The sequence below is a fragment of the Cynara cardunculus genome (assembly GCF_001531365.2).
Source record: "Cynara cardunculus var. scolymus isolate 2C chromosome LG 12, CcrdV1, whole genome shotgun sequence".
Lineage (NCBI taxonomy): Eukaryota > Viridiplantae > Streptophyta > Magnoliopsida > Asterales > Asteraceae > Cynara > Cynara cardunculus.
This window is the reverse complement of record NC_037539.1, coordinates 37976316-37997647: the sequence shown is the minus strand read 5'-3', so window position 1 is coordinate 37997647 and position 21332 is coordinate 37976316. Positions and strand designations below refer to the sequence as shown.

Below are 21332 nucleotides of genomic sequence, written 5' to 3'. Positions count from 1 at the left end.
GTCTAACTATGCTTGCATGTAATTGCTCAAATAGAGGCATAACATAGGCCATGATATTACTATCTATGAGTTTGCAATTTGAATGATATCCAGAGGTTAGGCCTCAGTTCTGGTCCAAACACAGCTGCCATGCTAGTAGTTTCGAAAACATGTGACAAATTTCTTTGAACTCTTTTCCTTCTATGAAAAGTTCTCTCAATATCAGGATCTAAATAAAAAATATCACCATGTGAAACGTGGCATGCAACCGAAAATCAGTAACAGGTGGTAGAAAAATCAGATTTTAAAAGTAACTAAGAAAATACTTGCCTTTGACTTGTCCCGAGCAGCGGAGCCAAAAACTTGGTTGGTGGATTATGTAACCCAAAAATCACAAATGGAATCTCATTCAAGTATACATGTTAAACCACTTCGTTTGAATATAAGTAATAAAGTGGTACTAATTACCGAATATGGATCCCACAAAGCACAATAAAGACAAGTAGTAATCCATAGTCAAGCTTAAAAAGTGATTTTAGAAAAAAATACTTAAAGGAATGCTTTTGGGTGAGTTAACAGTAATTTAAAGTACTTGAAAACAGAACTAAAGAAAGCAAGGGTGTGGGATCAAGCTGAAGTTTAGCAACAATGCACTAGAAACCTTGCTATAGGATAACCCGATGGGATGCTGCAACATTGGTTCTCAACCTCACTCCTGGATCGCACAACCCTCTTTCGAGGTTCAGAGTAGACTATTAGTCAACAGTACCCAATGAGTAACCCAACTGAACATTTGTACAGGTCTTACAGTTCTCTCCATATAGTTTGCAACTTGTTCAAGTTGACGCAGTTCTTTATAACCATCTATAACACTTTAGAGTTCTATAAATTTACGTTGGCTTGCAATCAAGTCCAACCCATCCAAGTGACACAAGGTACTTCACCCCCTCAAGAATTACTTAGATGAAACTTAGAAATAAGGGGTAAATATTGAGGATGATAGGCAATAGCGAAAGCAATTATCTACTTATCGCATATGCCTTTATCTCCCAAACCATTTCTCATACCCAAGTTAGGGTGTTAGTTCATCATCACCTAAAAATTAAAACAAGACATAATTGGAAAGACAAAATGTAAATGCATGAAATGTAAATGACAAGAATCGTAAATGTACAAGGAAATGTAAACGTGCAAGGAAATGTAAAAGACAAGGATCGTAGGTGTACAAGGAAATGTACATCGAAAGCTTTTAGATTTAAGAAGAAAAGGTTGAAAATAGATATTAAGTAGCTAAATGAACTACTAGTTGGTTGCCTTGTCTAGCAAACTATGAAATGGAAGGTGTTATGGTGTCAACTATGTCCTTCAAGTACTAAAAGTAAACTCCTACTTATACTAGAAAATAACGCATCTTAGATAAAGTACAGTAAGTCACAAGTAGCATTACCCAAGTGTATTACACAAAAGAAAATAACTAAAAGATAGTCCCCAGCATTTGCATCTGACCCCTTCCTCATAGATATTCTTCTACACATGTTCCATTCTGCAGGTCTGAGTTGACTGAATGGTGGGAATTGATTCATTTCAGAAAACTTATGAAGTCACGTCTTGTGTCTTGTAGCTGCTACAGCAACACAAAGTGTTACAGTTTCTCCTTAAAAAATATAAAATTGAATCTATTCCTCCTACTTAGCACCAGACTCAATAAAACATAAAATTATAATAAAAGACTCAATATTTGTGGTTGGAAAAGTAAATAAGAAAACATATGAAAATAATAAGTGATCAAAATGTGATAAAGTATTTATTATCAACAATATGTGATGATTTATGCTCTAACGAAGAACTTGAAGAAGTTCTCCGAATTCTAGAATATTGATCAAAAGATGAGGAAGATAATGCCTCTAGAACCATTATGCTATAACACATGTCATGGCTCTATCGTTCCTTCTTCACCCATCTAGTTCAATGTCTCAGCTTTAAGGTAAGTGGCGATAATCAATATCCTAGCAATATGACGAGACTTGTACATGTTCTAATTTTCCATAAGAACATCAATTTTGGAAAATACTTTTTTGATGAATTGGTAAGAATAATCACCTTATGGAAAAAGAAGAAAAATCATGTTCCTTCTATTATATTTTTGGCTCTGCTTATTGGTGAGAAACTTGGAGATAAAATTCCAAGTCAAATAAAAAAAATCAACACTGGAGATCAACCACATCACCTCCAACATCTTTCAAAAGAAGACCCTACCATCGAAACAACCATGCCTATAGGTATGATCTCTTTTGTTCAATCTCTACGAATGGTTTGGAACTCCCTGGATAGAGAGGAAACTCGATAATTTTAGTAGCCAAAATTGCCTTCTTATCCGAAAAGAGAACCAAAACGACCTCTTCTCTCTCACCTTCTTCAAGGTCATCCAAGAAAAGTTAGAAATTCATTATAAGCTCTAAAGGCGTATCGAATTCTCATATAACTTCCTTGGTAGCTACTTTCGATCATACTTCAATAGAGGCTATGATTTCGAAGGAACCTTCCAAATCTACCCAAGTCCCTACCCATCCCAAACAAAAACAGAAGTTACAAGTTTTAGCCAAACTGGGATCTTCAAAAAAGAGTTAGTCATCCCAAAGGAGTAAAACCTCGTTTTTTTTGTAAGGGTGTCCGGGCCAAAGCCCGACTAATCCCCGGCAATTTTTGGAGGCTAAACATGGCCCCACTTAAATGTCGCCAACACTCCCCTCCCAGGGCTCGAACTTGGGTTCATGACTATGTCATGCCCAAGCCTTTACCACTAGGCTGGAAGGTCTTTGAAATATTGAAATTTGCCAATCCGAGTTCTTGAAATCCGATTACCCATCCAATTCCTCAATACTCTACCAACAAGGTATTGTTGTACAAAAAGGAGCTCATCAAATCCATCATTGCATCTTTATTGGCAAGTAGTGTGAATAAGTATCCACCTCAGATCCAAACAACCTAGATCACTACTTCAATAGTTTCACCATCACATTCACTACTAAAGTTCGAGGAAACCATAGCTACAAGTATGGGGAAAGATAACACTTATCTAATGGCTCTTTTGCAAGGAATTCATAGTTCACAGGTTCTATGGCTTCAATTGATTTTGGCATTCAGGCTCAATCACCCATTGTCACACCTACCACATATCTACAGATCATTGTTTGTCATCCAAAAGAGAAGAACAAGCGTCATATGAACCTCCTTCAGATAATATATCGCTAACAAAGGAAGCTCAAATTCTGGTCGGTTCAATACCTCCTCTTTATACCACAGCTGGATCACAACCAATTTTATCTTCGTCTGATGTAATAACTTAGACCTGATTCACATATCAACTCCAACCATTCCAGGATGTGATCATCAGCATCAAATGTGTACTTTGTATGCTTTACCTTTTCAGGTTATTAAGAAACTATGTGATTATAATCTCCAACATCGCCTATCGACTTCACAGTCGCTTCTCTACATCAAACTCTCTTAGAACAAAACCTTTTGTTAGATGATATATGCAAACAAACGAAAGGACATATGAACAAAAAGGACAAGACTCATCAAGAATGCATGAATGAAGTGTTGTAGAAATAGTAGCTCTTGAGCAGTCACATGTTCAAACTCATAGAACACTGGATGAAGAAATAAAGCTTCAAAAGAACATGTGTATTTTTTTGAGTTAGACATCCGAATTATTAGACACTTATAAAATCTCAGATCAATTTTTATCAATCTAATATGATTCATATTGCTCAAGACTTGGGTACTTCCATCGAATCTGTCGTTAGAGAGATGGAAAAGCTTCCACATAAATCCAACATAGATGACGTCAAGCGTTTTGATATTCATAAAAAGATGGATAAAAATACGAGGTTAGTCAAGTCATCATTTAAAAAACTCAATCAACAACTCCCAAGCACTGTACCAAGTTCATCCTTTTTTTTACAAGAGAGAGAGAGAACCTTTGTACATCACTAAACGCGCATCATGAAACTTGGGGTGTTACTTAATAATGTCATTCTACAATTAAAATGTTTGCTTGATCGGAATCCTAGTGTTAATGAGGGGGAAATGCTCTTCAGTCCACTAGAATTGGATCGAATGATGATGACATATCGTATGCTCCATGCAATGAGGACTTAGGATATTGTATTAAGGATTTCCTCGATGTTGTTTAAGAAGATGATCTTGTTGTTCCAAAAGAAGAAGCTTTTGTTGAAGGGAGAAACCTCAAGATGACCATGAACAAGGGCATCCAATTGAGGGGGATAAATCTCAAAGTCTTTCACAAATGTTGAAAGGAATGTTCAAGAATTCGATGTTACTACCATTCAAGATTCTGATCAAGCTTGCCAAGAATCTGATGTTGCTTATGTATCTGATATAGTCAAATCTGTGGAAGAACCTTCAACAACATCATTGAATACTACTGTTACTCCAAATTTTTGATGATTCAATTAATCTTCGGAATCTACTCTCTTGTTACCACAACCTCCTTTCTCTGTTCAAATTGATACATCCACAATGATTGTAAATAAAGGAAAAGTAATTATGACATCTGAAGAAGAAGAAGAATCAAGAAAGAAAAAGAAAGTTGAAAGTCTTCGAAGAAATATTAACTCAGGTACTCTTGTATGCCACCACCTCCTCCTCGGTCCAATCTAGAGTATGTAGATCATTTTGAAGAAGAGTTTAGCTATGTGAAAGCTCTTCGAATGGAAAGAGATGAACAACTTGAAGAATTCACCAACACCTTCTTCAGAAGAAGTAATAAAGCAAGAATTATCAGTGCCACAATTGCCGGATGTAAGAAGAGTAGATAGAAAGATCCTCTTATCAAAATAAAACTGCTTCGTGATGACTTCATCAAAAAAGATGAAGACATTCATTGGCTAGTTATTTATAGGTACACATAATGGTTGGAAATCATTGAGCTTGTCTGAAATAGCAAAAGCACATACAAGCCCATGGTGATGCAACAGATTCAAGGTCTCATTCAAAAAGTTATCAAACATCAAGAAGAAATATGGATTCAAAACTCATCGAGTATTTGAAATATCTTTTCAAACCTTTGTTTGTTCAACCCCTACAACACCGTCAAAGCCATAAAATAATCATTTTGTTCCTCTAAAAATTAAATCAGATCTGAAGGTTATCGAATGACTTGTCTTATCTGGTAATCTTTCAATCATCACCAACCTTGATCTAACTTTGCCTCCTATAGATCTGGTGCCACATGGAACTGTGTTATTTCTTCCAGTTGCAAGTTGTATTTCTATGATCTCTTTGGGGATCTAAGACTCCAAAGATCATCAAAATAGTCGGTAACTGATACACAACATCTCCATGTACTTCTTACAATCGCTCCACAAGATGAATATGGAAAAGGTTTCACAGATGGCAACCAAGGTGTTCTTCATTTGCAGGTTGATAAGACAGGTAGAGGCATTGGCCATGTGAAATTTGAAGTCTGATTTTTTGAGACATAACCAAATCTCTTTGATGTAAACTTTCACAAATTAAATGAAAGTTATAAACTTTCACAAACTAAACCTATCAGATAGTATTTGTTAATAATTAAATGAAAGTTTACATTTTTAGTACTTTGATTATGCGTAGTTAATTTCTGGTCAATTATGTGTTGTTTTGAAATCTGATCAAAATAAAAGAAAAAGAAAGAAAAAGGATGGATGAAAAATTCAAAAGAAAAATCCTTAGAAAAAGAATAGAACGAAAAGAGAAAAAGCAAAAATCCAAAAATGGATCATTAAATTTATAAGTTCTAGTTTTTGGGTTTCTGTATAGGGGGAGATTGTTGGTCTCAACCATCGGGTTTGAAAAATAATCGTAGCATCTGATCAAACACTTAGAAAAAAAAAAGTATTCTTGTTTACCTTGTTTTACAAGGAATATATCCGTTGAACTTCATCCAACGGATATAGTTGCAATTTGATAACATCTGTGCCTCTAAGTCTTAGGTCGGATGTACCTCATCAGATCCATTTTGTAAATATTGTGAAAGCAACTCTTTTATCTTCAAGAGTCTTTCAACTTATCAAAGAAAATCAGAGGACCTCCCTTTTGATCACTTAAATCTCAAAGATTCATGTTTCACAATTTATACCAAGTGTTCTAATGTCTGATGATGCACCTTCATATTATTTCTATGGATGGAAATCCAGTCTATAGCTTATATAACGATATGATTTTTACTTGTAAAAGTCTTGTAACTATCGGTATTGATCCAAAAGCAAAATGCTTTCAAGAAGATCGAAGACTAGTTGAAGTAAGGTCATCATAATCACCAAAGTGGAGTGGTTTGTCATCTAGCCAAAAAAAATCAATACAAGATAAAAGTCACTGGTAATCTACAAATACTACTATTGGCAAGCCAAATTTTTTGGAACTGCAAACTTGCTCTAGCAAGTTTGGCTCACTAACTCTCGAACAAGTGTTTATATCAACCTCAAAGGCTGAAATGAAGAGTACTAACATGTATGGATCATGAATCAAATGAAGACACGTGTTAAAGTTGAACAGAAACATCTAATACAATGGTGGCTAGAAAAGGTCACCTTTGTCATTCATTGATATTCACCCATTTTGAAATAACTTCATTGTGAGTGTTTCTTAGGCAAAATTTGTGTCTCCCTCTAAAGAACTACCTTAGTTCCTAAGATCTAAAAGAAACAGTTCGAGAAGGTTCAGTTGTCCGAAATGGAAATAAGAGTATCATTGCAAAAAAAATTTACCTAGACAAGATACCTTCTTCAAAAAGGTCTAATGGAGTGTTAGAAAATTTGTCATAGTCAGATTATTTAGGGTTGCAGGTCTTATATTCCTAACTTCTGCAACAAATCATTAATTCTTTGTTTTATATAAGATATAGAACATAGAATTAAAAAAGTGAAAATTTGTTATGTTTGTATTCAACTCCTCATCCTTCCACAAACACTTTATGTATAAGTCATCACTTCCCAGGACCAACAGTGGTCGTTTCCGATGGACGCCATCCAATGGTGATATTAAAAAAAATCAGTTTACATTTGTTTTAAAGGTAATCTTCCGATGATGCATTTAAAATATTAATTTTTCAATTCAGATAGCAATTTGATGAAAATCAGATGGTTTGTCGATATCCATTACTAACCAATCGGATACTTTAATTAGATGTTGATAAGATCCAATGTTATTTTCGGATCGTATGATGTCTTGATCGGATAAGCTTTGTTTGACAATTTAAATTTTGAGAAAACTAAAGATTTAAATTATGATCAAGTCAATTAAAATGTTTTTAGTTTGATTTTCAAAACATTTGACTTAGTTGATGAAAGAACATACTTTTTGGCTTATATTTCAGAGAGGTAATGTTTTTTGTCATTATAAATACACTTGATGTATTGATAACATATACATAATTTTTCATGTTTTTAAATCTTCTTGAACAGTTAAGATCAATAAAAAATTGAGAAAAATATCGATCAAACCGTGCAATTCAATTGAGATTGACTTGTTTAATCCTGGGGAATGCCACTATTAAACTGCAACTAGTACACCAGAACATCGAAATTCTTTTTAAACAATCTATCAGATTTATTTGATTTATAAATTGTTGTCAAGATTTGTACTTTGCACAAATGTTTTTCCAACAAAATTTTAATTATAAATGTAACCCTAATGTATGTTTTCAAACTCATATATACTATATTATAAAGCATTTGACAAAAACTCTTAAAAACCACTTTTTATGCGTAAAGTATTGTTTATTAATGCATATTACTTAAAACTCAAGATTACAAGTAGATTGTGTGTAAGTACAACTTATTAAAGCTCCATATCTGAATTCGTGTAACTAACTGCAGATAAACATAATCAAATACAAGATAAATATCTCATTTAAACATAAAAAATCTAAAATATAACTAGGATAATCATTGAGTTCTAACATAATGCTTAATTATTATCTTTATAAAATGTTATATTATTAAACCAAAAATAAATTATTTCGTTAAATTATAATAAAAAAATAAATTAAAGAAAGTACATAAAAAATGAGAACTTTTAAATAGTTGATTTTGATAACATTGATATAATTTTTTTAATTTTTTAATGATATATTCAAATTTATATTTATAATCATTATTGCTTTCTTAAAAACATATAAAATCGTATTATAACATCAACAGAGACAAATAATAAAATAAAACATTAAAATCGAGATGTGTTTCGCTGTATTGTACGAATCCTCTTCTAGTTAACTACAAATAATTTAAAGCGAGCTTCAATCCACCAACATGAACATCTTTGACCAGATGTTACGGAGGCTTTCAATAATTGTTGAATTAAGTTGGTCAAACATGTAAATTTAAAATTGGTCAAATATATGGTCGCCATGGGATTCTTTTAATTAATTTGTTTTTTGTTATAAAATATCTATATACGGTAAATAAAACAAATAAATTCAAACACCCTTCTTATATTTGGTGAGGTTTGAACCCATTTACCTTCTAGGAGATTAAAGACTCACATACCACTAAGCCAATCCATCTATTTCTATATCATATTTCATCAAATAAATATATTGTCCACAAATACATATTTCATCATATTTAAAATTGGTCAAATATATTGTCGACAAATGTTTCTATCAACCAAAAACCAAAAAAAAAAATATCTTCACCATTTATCAATTCATTATCTAAAACTAGTGGTGTTTACAAACAATCGTCAATATCCATGGCGGTTAGTGAGTTCAATCACCTTGGAAAAGCTCTAGGGTTTGCAGGTTAATGATATCTTTGTCGGTTTTAGGGATCTGTATGCACACAATGGTGATAGATTTGAACCAAACAGTAAAATGTCATATCTAAGAATGTTGCAACTTGCAATAAGTTTATAAGACCTTTTTGTCCTATTAACAAGTTTCTTAGGACATTTTTAAAATAAAGTGTTGTATAAGATATTTTATTGGACAATTATTGTAAACATGTGTTGTATATATGTAACAGTCCAATCTAACCACACTGGGATCAAAAGTATATAGAGCAACTAAGTTGAGGGTGCATATTTATAAAACCCAAAAGTAATAATACAAAAAGTGAGGTCATCTTTAAAATTAGCCTCCAAAATCTTCTCCTGGTTTCTCAACCACGATAATCCCCCAGCCTGTGATTGAACCTCCACGGAACAACAAACGTGGATGAGTAATAACTCAGTGAACAAATCAACAAAATTAACGATAAAAACAGTGTAGTATAAGCAATGAAGTTATAAAAATCAATCGAATATCACAAATATATAACAAGGGGGGTTCACGTAATCACCTCATTCTATGTTTCATGTTATTCAAGTTCACATAAATCATTTGAATACTCTAAACCCGTTGCTCCCAAATGGTGTACGGTCCTATAGGCATAGGTGAGAACTAGCAGTGTGGGCACGACATCCACTAGCCCTCGACTACTACTAAAGAAGTCCTAGTTGTGTTCGGTTTCTAGGATATCCATCTGTCCTCATGATCGGATTAAGACTAGCACGCTCCCCACATATACACGAGGATGCCACAGTGATTATAGCCACCATGGAAACATCACAAGGTGTGTACCCTCGACGAAGTGTCTTGGTAAAGGATCACAACTATTGCGATCTAACCAAATCACAAAGGTAGATCAACAATTAATGAACAACTCAATATGGCTTGACTATTAATGAATCAACTGTCAATCCTTGGAGTTGGTCAACAATAAATTGTGACACGATGTTTAGCCAGCCAGTTCATGTCGAGTATGAGATCTAAATCTCTCATTCTCATAGAAGTAGAGTGACTATCCAAACTCTGTCACCAATAATTAATGGACAATCAATTATTCACATTAACATATTCCATGTAGCTTGATAGCGTTGCAATAGTAAAGAATTTATTCAATGGTCGTTCATACGGCTTGAGATATTTTACGAACTTTTCTAACACGATGGAGTGAGTAGCTCCAGTGTCAAGTAGGGCATACAAATGTTTATCATTAATATGAACAGTGGTAGAAACCATACCATTGGTAGTTTGATCTGCATAGTGCGAATTGCCCTCCTGTAGTGGTCTGTTTGCCTTTATATTTCGATCTCGATCTTCCACTTTAACCTTGTTTGTATCTCTAGCCATGTGACCTTGTTGTCCACAACTATAACATGCACCCTTCATTCAAAGACACGGGCCTGGACTATGAATTTTTCCACAATCTTTACATTGGGTAGGGGAAGTGAAATTTCATGTATTTGATGCCCCTCTTGAAGATAATGATGACCATGAACTGCCTTGTTTGCATTGCCCTACGAGGTTATACTTTTGTCGAGTAGTTCCCTGTCCACTCTGACTATAGAAGATGAATTTAAACTCTTTCCTTTAGAATCATCTTTAGTAGCTACAAAGTCAACCCTTTCAAGCTCGATGTTTTAGGTCATGTTAATAATATGAGATAACTCTGTGAATCTTTGCCACATCAACCTTGAACGGTATTTGTTTTATAAGGCCTATTTAAATTTTTGAAGTTGGTTAGCCTCTGTACCAGAAAGTGATCCAGCAAAAGAGACTAATCGAAGAAAGCAAACCACGAGATCTATTACGGGCTTGCCCTTATGTTGTTTTATCATAGCAAAGTCCTGAATCAATGATCCCCGATCAGCTTCAATAAAATATTGTTGTAGAAATGCATCTCCAAACGGACTCCACATAAGATTTTTCACAATTGTATTACCTCCTATGGTTGCTTTGGTCAGACAACTCAGTCAATCTCAACATTTCCCCCACGCCATAGAATTGAATATCGTCTGTTTGTTTGAAACAATTTAGTTTGTGTTTGTAACAATTGTGTGCTACTTTAAATTTGCCGGGATAATTATTGTTTAGTTTAATGTATGATATTTAGCTAAATTTGATCTTTTTAGCTTTTTTTTTTAATATTTTACAGATTTACAGGTTTTAAATATTTATTGAAAAAATATTTTAAAATTAATAATTTTATAAATTTCTGTCGGATTACCGCCGAAAATAATTAAAATATTTAAATTATAAAAATAATTACTTTAAAAATAAAATACATTTCCGGCTGAATTACCGGCAGGTAAATCCGTCGGAAATATTTACAGAATAGATAATTATTTTAAAAATAATATCAATTCTTCGGCAGATAATTTTACCGACCGATTTCCGGCTGAAATTTCCGCCAGTAATTAATTCAATTTTTTTAAAAGCTTAAATATTTTCTTAAATTTATCAAGATTTTTGAAATAAACCGGGATAAAATTTCCGACAGCTTGAATCTGCCGGAAAAAAAAATCCGCCAGTAAATCCGCTTGAAAAATAATCACCGGCACCAGTTGTTCCGGCAGCTCTATCTGCCGGAAATCCTTTTTCCGACGAATATAATCACCGGAAATATTGCCCTTTTTGGTAGTGATTTCTAAAACAAAACCCTACCCTTTTCCTCCGATCGACAGCCTTTGTTACCCTTCTCATTTTCAACCGACATTGTTTACTCTTCTCATTTCCATCTATAACTCAAATTAACTCATCAATCAACGTTGTGGACAGCCACATACATCCTTCTCCTGCCACCGACCTCCTCCCTTCTCCCATCGCGGGTATGTATATATTTTATTATATATATACATGATAATATGTATGTATATGTAAATATATGTATGTATGTATGTATATACATATATATATATATATGTATGTATATATGTAACAGTAATTAACTGAGTTGACCCTAGGATAAATAATGCTTCAACATAAACCCAATAGGTTTAGTTGGAGGTTAGTTAGAAAAGGTTTGAAGATGAAAAAGCTGGGTATTCCATTCTATAAATATAAACCATACAACTTTTTTGGGCCCTACTACATTAATAATTCTGTGAGTTTATTTGTTTCATTTGCCGTATATAAATATTATATACTTCATAAAAAAAGGATTATGTGTGATTTAGTGATTTTGCAGGTATCTCATATAGCCAATAAATGTGAATTAGGGTAGTGGGTATGAAGAATTTAGGAGTGAAAAAAGTGGGTTCGAGTTTCAGGCCCGCTATGCTATGCTCACATCATGAATACCGTCAAGGCCTCAACCACCATTCCAAACCCTCGATTAATGTTACTATAATCACCTTTTTAAATTTGAAGATCCATATAATTGTTATAAAAAATATATAATTGTATAAATGTGACATGTAAATATATGTGGCTAAATATATAACTATGAGGTACTCACTCCCTAATACACGATAATTGTATAAATGTGACAAGTAGTTATTGGACTTGTATTTATAATTCTCTCACATGTACATTTCAAATTCTATTTAATAATACAATTTCGTAAACTTGTAGCTATATCGACTAATACCAATAGAAGGTGGATGTATAAACGAATAAATAGGAACGAGACTATAAATCCAGTTTTCCAAGTTCAAAATAGTTGGATTTTCTCTAATAAGCGATTTTTGTCAAGATGTCCTTGTAAGAAATGTCAATTTCAAAAGTTTAAAAATAGAGACGAGATTCATATAGACTTGTTAAGAAAAGGATTTATGATCAATTAAAGTCACGGGTATGCACACGGTGAATTAGAACCTAAACTTCAACAACCATAACAAACAATAGCGGATGAAGATTATAATGAGTTTGATGGTGTTGAACAAATGGTGATGGATCAAAATGTTCCTGGTACATCAAGTACGTAGGACGAGCAAGAACCAAATCAACATGCACCGCGTTTCTATGATATATTACGAGTTGTGAACGAGTCGTTGTGGGAGGGATGCTAGAGATTTTCAAAGTTACAGGAAGCAGCAAGGTTTTTGAATTTGGAAGAAAGATTGCAATGTATCGGAGACAACCTATAATCGTAATCTTTCTATAGTAAAAGAAAAGTTGCCTAACGGTGAACAACTAGTTGGTAGCTTTTACGAGACAAAAAAGATGTTGAAGGAACTTAGTCTTCCGAAAGAAATACATACATGCTTGCAAAAACCATTGCATGCTATTTTATAAGGAATATGTTGATGATAATAGTTGTCGAGTACGTGGGAGTCTCATTACAAGACGACCAGCCGAAACAATAAAGTCCCTAATTTTAGTGTTGACGTATTTACTAGTTACACCAAGATTACAATGGTGGTATTTCGGTAAAGAAATAGCAAAGGAGATGACTTGGCACCATGATCATCAAACCGAGGGAAAGATAGTACATCCGAGTGATGGGGAGGCTCGAAAACATTTTGACAGGACGCATCCCGATTTTCCTCAAGAGATGGGGAGTGTTTGCTTGGGCTTATGTACAGATGGTTTCAACCCCAATAACTCGAACTCAAGTTCATACTCATTATGGCTAGTTTTTCTTATAAACTATAATTTACCATCTTGGATGTGCATCAAAGATTGGAACGTCCTCCTGGCTTTGTTGATTCCTGGCAAGAACAACCCTGAACAAAACTTTCTTGATTAACGAGTTGAAGATGTTATTCTTTGACGATGTTGTTACCTATGATGCTTATTGTTGGATGAATTTCATAATGAGGGTCGTACTGTTGTGGATGATTAGTGACTTCCCTGCTTATGTCATGTTGTGTGGTTGGAACATGCATGGCATGCTTGACCATATTGCATAGGTAATGCATGTGCGTTCTAGTTACGAAGTGGATGGAAGTCGTGTTGGTTTGACTGTCACTGCAAGTTTTTGCTAATGAGACACTCGTTCAGGTGTGATAGGAACCAATTTTGTATTAGACATGTCGAAAAAGCCAATCCACCCCCTCTGGTAACTGGGGAGCAAATATGGGCTCAAGTTTGTAGCCTTCCTATGGTCTATGAAGGAGTCTCACACGGATCAAGGAAATATAGGAAACATGTGGGTTTTAAGGTAACCTACAATTACGTAAAGAAGAGCATTTTTGGGAGCTGCCATATTGGCACACTTTGTTGATCTGGCACAACCTAGATGTAATGCACATTGAAAAAAACGTGTTTGGCAATCTCTTTCACACCATCATGGAGACCCAAAAATTAAAGGACAACATAAAAGCAAGAAAAGACATTGAAGAATACTGCAATAGACCAGAGTTGCATATAAGGGAGGAACGGAATAAAATCGTTAAACCAAAAGCTTTCTACATATTGAATAAAGAGCAGGTGGGAAAGGTGTGTGAATGGTTGAAGAAGATGAAATTTCCAAACGGCTATGCTTCTAACATAGGTGCATTAGTTACCGTTGATGATTGGAAACTTTTATGGCTTCAAAAGTCATGATTGTCACGTGTCCATGCAAAGACTACTCCCTTTTCCTATAAAATGGATGGTACTAGCTTCGATATGGGATGCTATCATTGAGTTGTGCACTCCGATATGGGATGCTATCATTGTGATGTGCACATTCTTTCATGAAATATGCTCGAAGGTGTTACACGTTGACAACTTGCTTCAATTGCAGACAAATATAGTGGAAACTATTTACATGTTGGAAATAATCTTTCCACAGGGATTCTTTCATTCCATGGATGGATGTATCTATGGATGTATCTCTATGAAAGACGTCTAAGGTCGTAGAATATGACGGTGAGAAACAGAGCAAGGGTAGAAAGGTAAATTGTAGAATCATATTTGGTTAATGAATTGTCTACCTACTACTCGTTGTATTTTGGAACAGCGGTAGAAACACGGATGAACCGTGAGCCTCGAAATTTTGCCCCTGGTTTTTAATCTTCGGAATGGTTAAAGATATTTAAAACTATATGTCTAGGATTATTTGATAAAGGCAGAACACATGTTAATCTATTGGATGAAGATATGTACAAAGCTCATACATGCATTTTTACTGAATTGTGAAGAAGTTTTTCTGTTCATAGACATCTTCAATATGGAGACTAAAAGTAGAGAGTCATATGTTGGGTATGCGAACTATAAGTGTAGCCACATTATGGTAAGTATCTATCTATTTTAATGTTTATAATTGGGTACATAACTATCTATCTAGTTTGGGCTGTCATTTATTGTGGGGCAACGTCCGATTCGTTTAAATTAAAATCTAAGTGTGTGTGTGCATGTATATATATATAGTTTAGGTTGTCATTTGTTGGGCCAACATTAGGATTATTTAAGTTAGAAATTTCGCATATATCACTATTTAGTTTGGGTTGCCATTTGTTGGGCAAATATTATGATTGTTTTTGTTAGAAATTTCGTATGTATTACTATTTAGTTTGTGTTGCATTTTGTTGGACAAATGTTAGGATAGTTTTGGCTAGAAATTTCGTATGTATCACTATTTAGTTTGAGTTGTCATTTGTTGGGTAAACGTTAGGATTGTTTTGGCTGAAAATGTCTCATTTACAACCGTCATGCTATCGAAATTGACTTGTAATTTTTTTAACCATAGGATAACTATTCAATGAGTCTCACCCAAAGATATAAAGATGATCCCTCCACCTATCCCTTAGTTGATACAGAGTTGTGGGAGTAGGCGGTTGGGGATGTAAGAGAGGTCGTCTATTTGGGTTTTCGTACAACCAGGATCCTAATTGGGTCTTGACTGAGAATTCCACAAAGGGTGGTCCATCCTATTCAGATAGCCGAGTGTGTGTCTCTTTTCCTTTGATGATATTTATCGGTTTAGTTTATAATTCATATTAAATATTATAACGTTTTCTTTATTTTATAGGAAATTGACGCCTTAAGGACCCAGGTTCGAGATTTATAGGAAGAAAACGAACGTCGATGGACGAAGGAAGAGCTTCGATAGGCGGAGGAGGAACGACCGGGGGTGGGGGAGGAGGAGCGTCAGCGGTGGTTGGATGAGAGACGAGATAAACAAATTGAAGAGATGACTGCGTTGGTCAAGTTGCTCAGTCAATCTCAGCAGTTTATGCCGCTACAGTAATGAATCTCTGTTTGCTTTGGAAAAAATTAGTTTTTGTTTGAAACAATTGTATGCTACTTTGGTTGGGATAATTGTATTTGACATTTCTTGTTTTTTAGTTTAATGTATGATATTTAGCAGCATTTCATATTGTTAGCTTTTTTTTAAGTATTTACAGGATTTACTAGTTTTAAATATTTACAGGAAAATTATTTTCTACAGTTGGGTGATTTTTCGCAGATAAATCTGCCGGAAATATTTAAAGAATAAAAATAATAATTTTAAAAATAAAATCAAATTTCCAACAGATTATATTACTGGCCAACATTTCCGCCAGGAAAAAAATCATCGGCGCCTCATTTCCCCCCGCCCATATCCGCTGGAAACATTATTTTTTGGCAGATTTCCGACGGATATGACGACCTGAAAAGATGACCAGTTTGATAGTGAAAAGTATAGAAGCTTCTAAAAAATTAAAAGATATGATCTATCTAAATCTCAAGTCTTACTTGTTACACACCCTACATGTAAAACAATCCAGTCTGTTTTTTTTTTTTTTTTTTTTTGAAATTTATTATATTTTAAATAGAGGATATAATTTTAAATCGTGTTGATGGTGGTTTCGGAGGGATGCCATCCGGTGATGACAATGAAAAAAGACATTTACATTTTGTTTTAAAATCAAATCTTCACATGATGCATTTAAAATATTAATTCTCAATTCGGATAGCAATTGGATAAAAAGAAAAGGTATTTAAGTATTAAAATTTACAACAAATCGTCGTTTTACATTGAATTAAATCACATGCTTCACCGCTTATACGTGCCCCCGTCCATGGTTCGTCAATTTCCATACTTAAATCGGATTGTTTGGTTAATCACTGGCGGATCCATAAAATTTTATAATATGAGTCGGAATTTACGTAACGGTTTTGTATCCAGATGGTTGACATTGTCTTCTACTTAAATGGTTTTTATCATATTTATTTCTTTGATTAGGTTGATTCTTCATAAGAAGTTTTTTCGAAAAGATTTAAGGAAGGTCATTCAAATTAACAATCACACATCAACTAATAAATCCTAACCTTAAAACAATTTTGAAGTATATAATATTATATACGACAAATAAACTCACACACACTTCTCACCTTTTGTGATGTTTGAACCGTTGACCTCCTAGAAGGCCAATGACTCACATACCGCTAAATTAAAGACCCTTTGGTTCGTAACCTTAAATTTACAACAAGTAAAATTAACAATTTGACGTCAACTAACGAACCTTAATTGGATGTTGATAAGATCGATGTTACCAGGGGGTCGGATAATGTCTATGATCGAATAACCTTTGTTTTGACAATTTAAATTTAAAAAAAATTAAATATTTAAATTATGATCAAGTCGATTAAAACGTTTTTAATTTGAGTTTAAAAACGTTTGACTTTTGAAAAACCTATTTTTAGGCTTATATTTTGGAGCAATTATGTTTTTTTGTCATGATAAATCAAAAATATAAAAAAGAAAGATACAATTGAATTGTGTAATTCAATTGAATTGAGTTATTTTATCCTGGTAGGGACCCCGTTACTAAACTGCAACATAATTAGCAGAGCACTGAAATTCTTCTTATAGAAAACGACCTTGTTTACGACTCAACAATCCGATTTGATCTATCTGATTTTTAAATTATCGTCAAGAAACTTTTTTGATTTTACAAATATTAATTTCTAACAAATTTAATAATGTGTCACATGTGAAACTGGTTTTTTTATATTATACTGGATATCCAACACGTTACACGAGCCGACTAATCCTAGAACGATCATCCGCTTTGCGGGTAGTCAGAAGTCATCACATTTGAACCTCCGTGGCCACAAGGAAATTCTTTTTATTCCTACTTGGATTCGAACTCGGGACCTTCAGATACTTTTGATCTTTGAAGACCAAGTTTAAACCAATCAAACACCACCCTTGTGGTTGAAACAGATAGTTTTTTTAGTTCTCAACTTGTTATACCACCTCTGATGGAATTAAGCTTCTCCTTACATTCTTCAAACTCATCAAGTACATGACATCCTTGACCCGATGTTATGGAGGCTTTCAAGAATTGTTGAATTTAGTTGGTCAAACATATTGCCGACATCGATTCATTTAATTAATTTGTCGTATAGTCTTTAATGTTACATGTTACAATCCCATCTATTTATATCTCATATTTCATCAAATAAAACAACAATTAGATTTTCTATCAACCAAAAACCAAAAGAAAAAAACATGTCTTCACCATTTTATATCAATTCATTATCTAAAACTAGTGGTGCCTTCTCAAGCAATCCTCAACATCCATGGCGGTTAGTGAGTTCATCACCTTGCAAAACCTCTAGGGTTTGCAGGTTCAAGATATCTTTGCCTGTTTTGCCACTTGCCACCATTGCAATGCCATTAACACATTGCAAGCCCAAGGTAATTATGTTATGTCTTTTAGATGTATGGTTTTCTTTATTAAGATGTGGAAGAAGTTGTATTCACTGTGATTGCTTTTTGGATATTTACAGGCAATTTCTTCAGAAGTTGATGTTGGCAGCAGAATGGACGAACTACATGAAAAGACAACAAGAGCTTTGATGACAGCTTCGAACCCCAGAATGACGATGAAGCTATTTGATACGATCCAAAGACTCGGAATAGGGTACAGTTTTGATGAAGAATTCATCCATAAACTGATAGATCCTGTTGAAGGTCAGCTTGATGATGATTTATATACAGTGGCACTACGTTTCCGCCTTCAACGAACCAATGGCCTCCATACTAATTCTGGTACTATCATATATGTCTCAAACATTATTTAAATTTATCAGAAGATTTACACTTTGTGCAAGTTCATCAGTTAGCATGATTTGAGAAACTTCAATTGATAATGAAGATAAAAATGATAGACAAATCATGATGTAGATCATAACTTTAAGGGACCATTGATTATATGCTAAAATAAGTTTTGGGCTCTGAAATGTTATAGATGTTTTTGGACCATTCCTGGATGCAAATGGTAAATTCAAAGAGTCATCAATTAATGATACAGAGGCGTTGCTGAGTTTATATGAAGCTTCATACTTGGGTGCAAATGGGGAAGATGTTCTATCACAGGCCAAGGAATTTACCACCATACACCTCAAGAAATCAGTTTCACAATTAACCCCGAAACTACGTAAAAGAGTTCTTCATAGTTTAGAGCTACCAAGGCACCTTAGAATGGATAGATTAGAATCAAGAAGGTATATTGAAGAATACGAAAATGAAAGTGATCACATCCCAATTCTGTTAGAACTTGCAAAGTTGGAATACAATCAAGTTCAATCACTGCACCAAATGGAGCTGGCTGAGATAACCAGGTGAAATTAATATCTGTTTTCATCTATATATGTTCTAACTTCATATAATTTATGTAATATCTGATTTTAACTTCAGGTGGTGGAGACATTTGGGTCTAGTGACTAAGCTAACTTTTGCCCGAGATCGCCCTCTTGAGTGTTTTCTATGGAGTGTCGGCCTCTTACCCGAGAGCAAATATTCTGCTAACAGAATTGAACTAGCGAAAACCATTTCAATTTTGTTGGTCATTGATGATATATTTGACACCTATGGTTCATATGATGATCTTGTTCTGTTTACAAAAGCAATTCAAAGGTACAACTTCTCCTTATTCTCACATTTAAATATTGCTGAAATAATTTCTAAGTGAGCTTCGTTGTATCGTAGATGGGATTTGAAAGAAATGGAACAACTACCTGAATACATGAAGATATGCTACATGGCCTTGTATAATACTACCAATGAGATTTGCTACGAAGTCCTCAAAGAACACGGGTTGAGTGTACTGCCATTCCTACGCAAGACGGTATGTAAAATTTTCGACACTGTAAGATATCATTATATCTTGGAGAAAACCACTGATTAGTTATTGATTGTTTGGCCATCTTATACTAGTGGATTAACATGGTGGAAGCCTTCATGGTGGAAGTTGAATGGAAAAAAGGACGAACTGCACCTAATCTCAAAGACTACATAGAGAATGGGGTCACCACAGCAGGAACATACATGGCACTGGTTCATCTATTCTTTCTAATGGGCGAAGGGGTTACTGCTGCAAATATGAGAAGTCTTCTTGATTCATACCCTAGCTTCTTTTCCGTTGCTGGAACAATTCTTCGTCTTTGGGATGATCTGGGAACTTCAAAGGTTCGTACATGACGTTCAAAATTAAACATTACAATAAAATAGGGTTTATAACACCCGAAAAATGTTTAAAGATCCTAATAGTTTGTGTTAAAGCACTTAAGTTTATAGACCAAACAAGTGTATGTCATATGTAAAATCCGTACAATACGTTTATAAGACATTTTTTGGATGTCTTAATAAGTTCTTACGTTCTTAATTTTCTTTATGTGGCCATACATATGCATATAATATATGTATATATATATATAGGAAGAACAAGAAAGAGGGGATGCAACATCCAGTATACAATTGGTGATGAGGGAGAAAAATATAACAAGTGAGGAAGATGGAAGGAAACAAATCTTGCAGCTTATACACACATCATGGAAAGAGCTGAATGGAGCGCTGGTTGCACCCAATGCACTTCCCCTTTCCATCATCAGAGTTGCCCTCAACATGTCAAGAGCTTCTCAAGTTGTTTATCAACATGACCAAGATACTTATTTCTCAGGTGTAGATGATCATGTAAAATATCTCTTCTTCACACCTATAGATATATAGTCTTGTGAAATTTGAATTAATCTTCTCATTTCATTATTGTTGGTTTCAACCATCGGATTTCTAGATAATACACATAACACTCCGATCAAACACTTTGAAAACAAATTCTTGTTTAAAGCGTTACACAGACTATAACGAGTTCTAGTAAAATTAAGCATCATTTTTCCTGTAAGTTCTAGGAAAAAGGTCAGTGAACACTTCAAATTGTTTTAGCCTATTTTTCTCTGTTTCGGGTTCTATCTTCAGACATCCATAAGCAAGTTAACAAATACACAAGTCCTGTCTGCATCTTTACACTTCCAATTAAAAATGCTTGTTCTATTATATAAAACTACGACCATTCAAGCGAAACGATGTTTAAGTAATTCCAACTAAATACAAAGGCTACCAACTACAAATATAATCTGCAAACATTAAGAATACCATTTATGAGCACAACCCTTTAGCATCAAGGGGTAAAGCAATCATGGTTTGATGACTAACCTGCTTTAGAGATGAATTTAAAGATTGATGTAACGAACACTTGTTGCTGGCCTAAAAATCAGAAAACAGAAATCGAAAATCGAAACCAGAAAACAAAAATCAAATAGAATTGGTATGCAATTGAGTAAACAAAAAATTTGCTACTACATATGCATGCACTACTTAAAAAAAAGG

General features: G+C 34.1%; 1 protein-coding gene across 1 annotated transcript; it reads left to right on the top strand.

Annotated features, from left to right (window-relative positions):
* The first annotated feature begins 18173 nt into the window (after nt 1-18173).
* On the top strand, nt 18174-20675 carry LOC112523902 (probable terpene synthase 11). Its single transcript, XM_025133574.1, has 7 exons — nt 18174-18362; nt 18455-18716; nt 18916-19288; nt 19365-19583; nt 19656-19794; nt 19884-20135; nt 20385-20675. The coding sequence occupies exons 1-7, from the start codon at nt 18174-18176 to the stop codon at nt 20673-20675; spliced, it is 1725 nt and encodes a 574-aa protein (XP_024989342.1).
* Nucleotides 20676-21332: the final 657 nt, after the last annotated feature.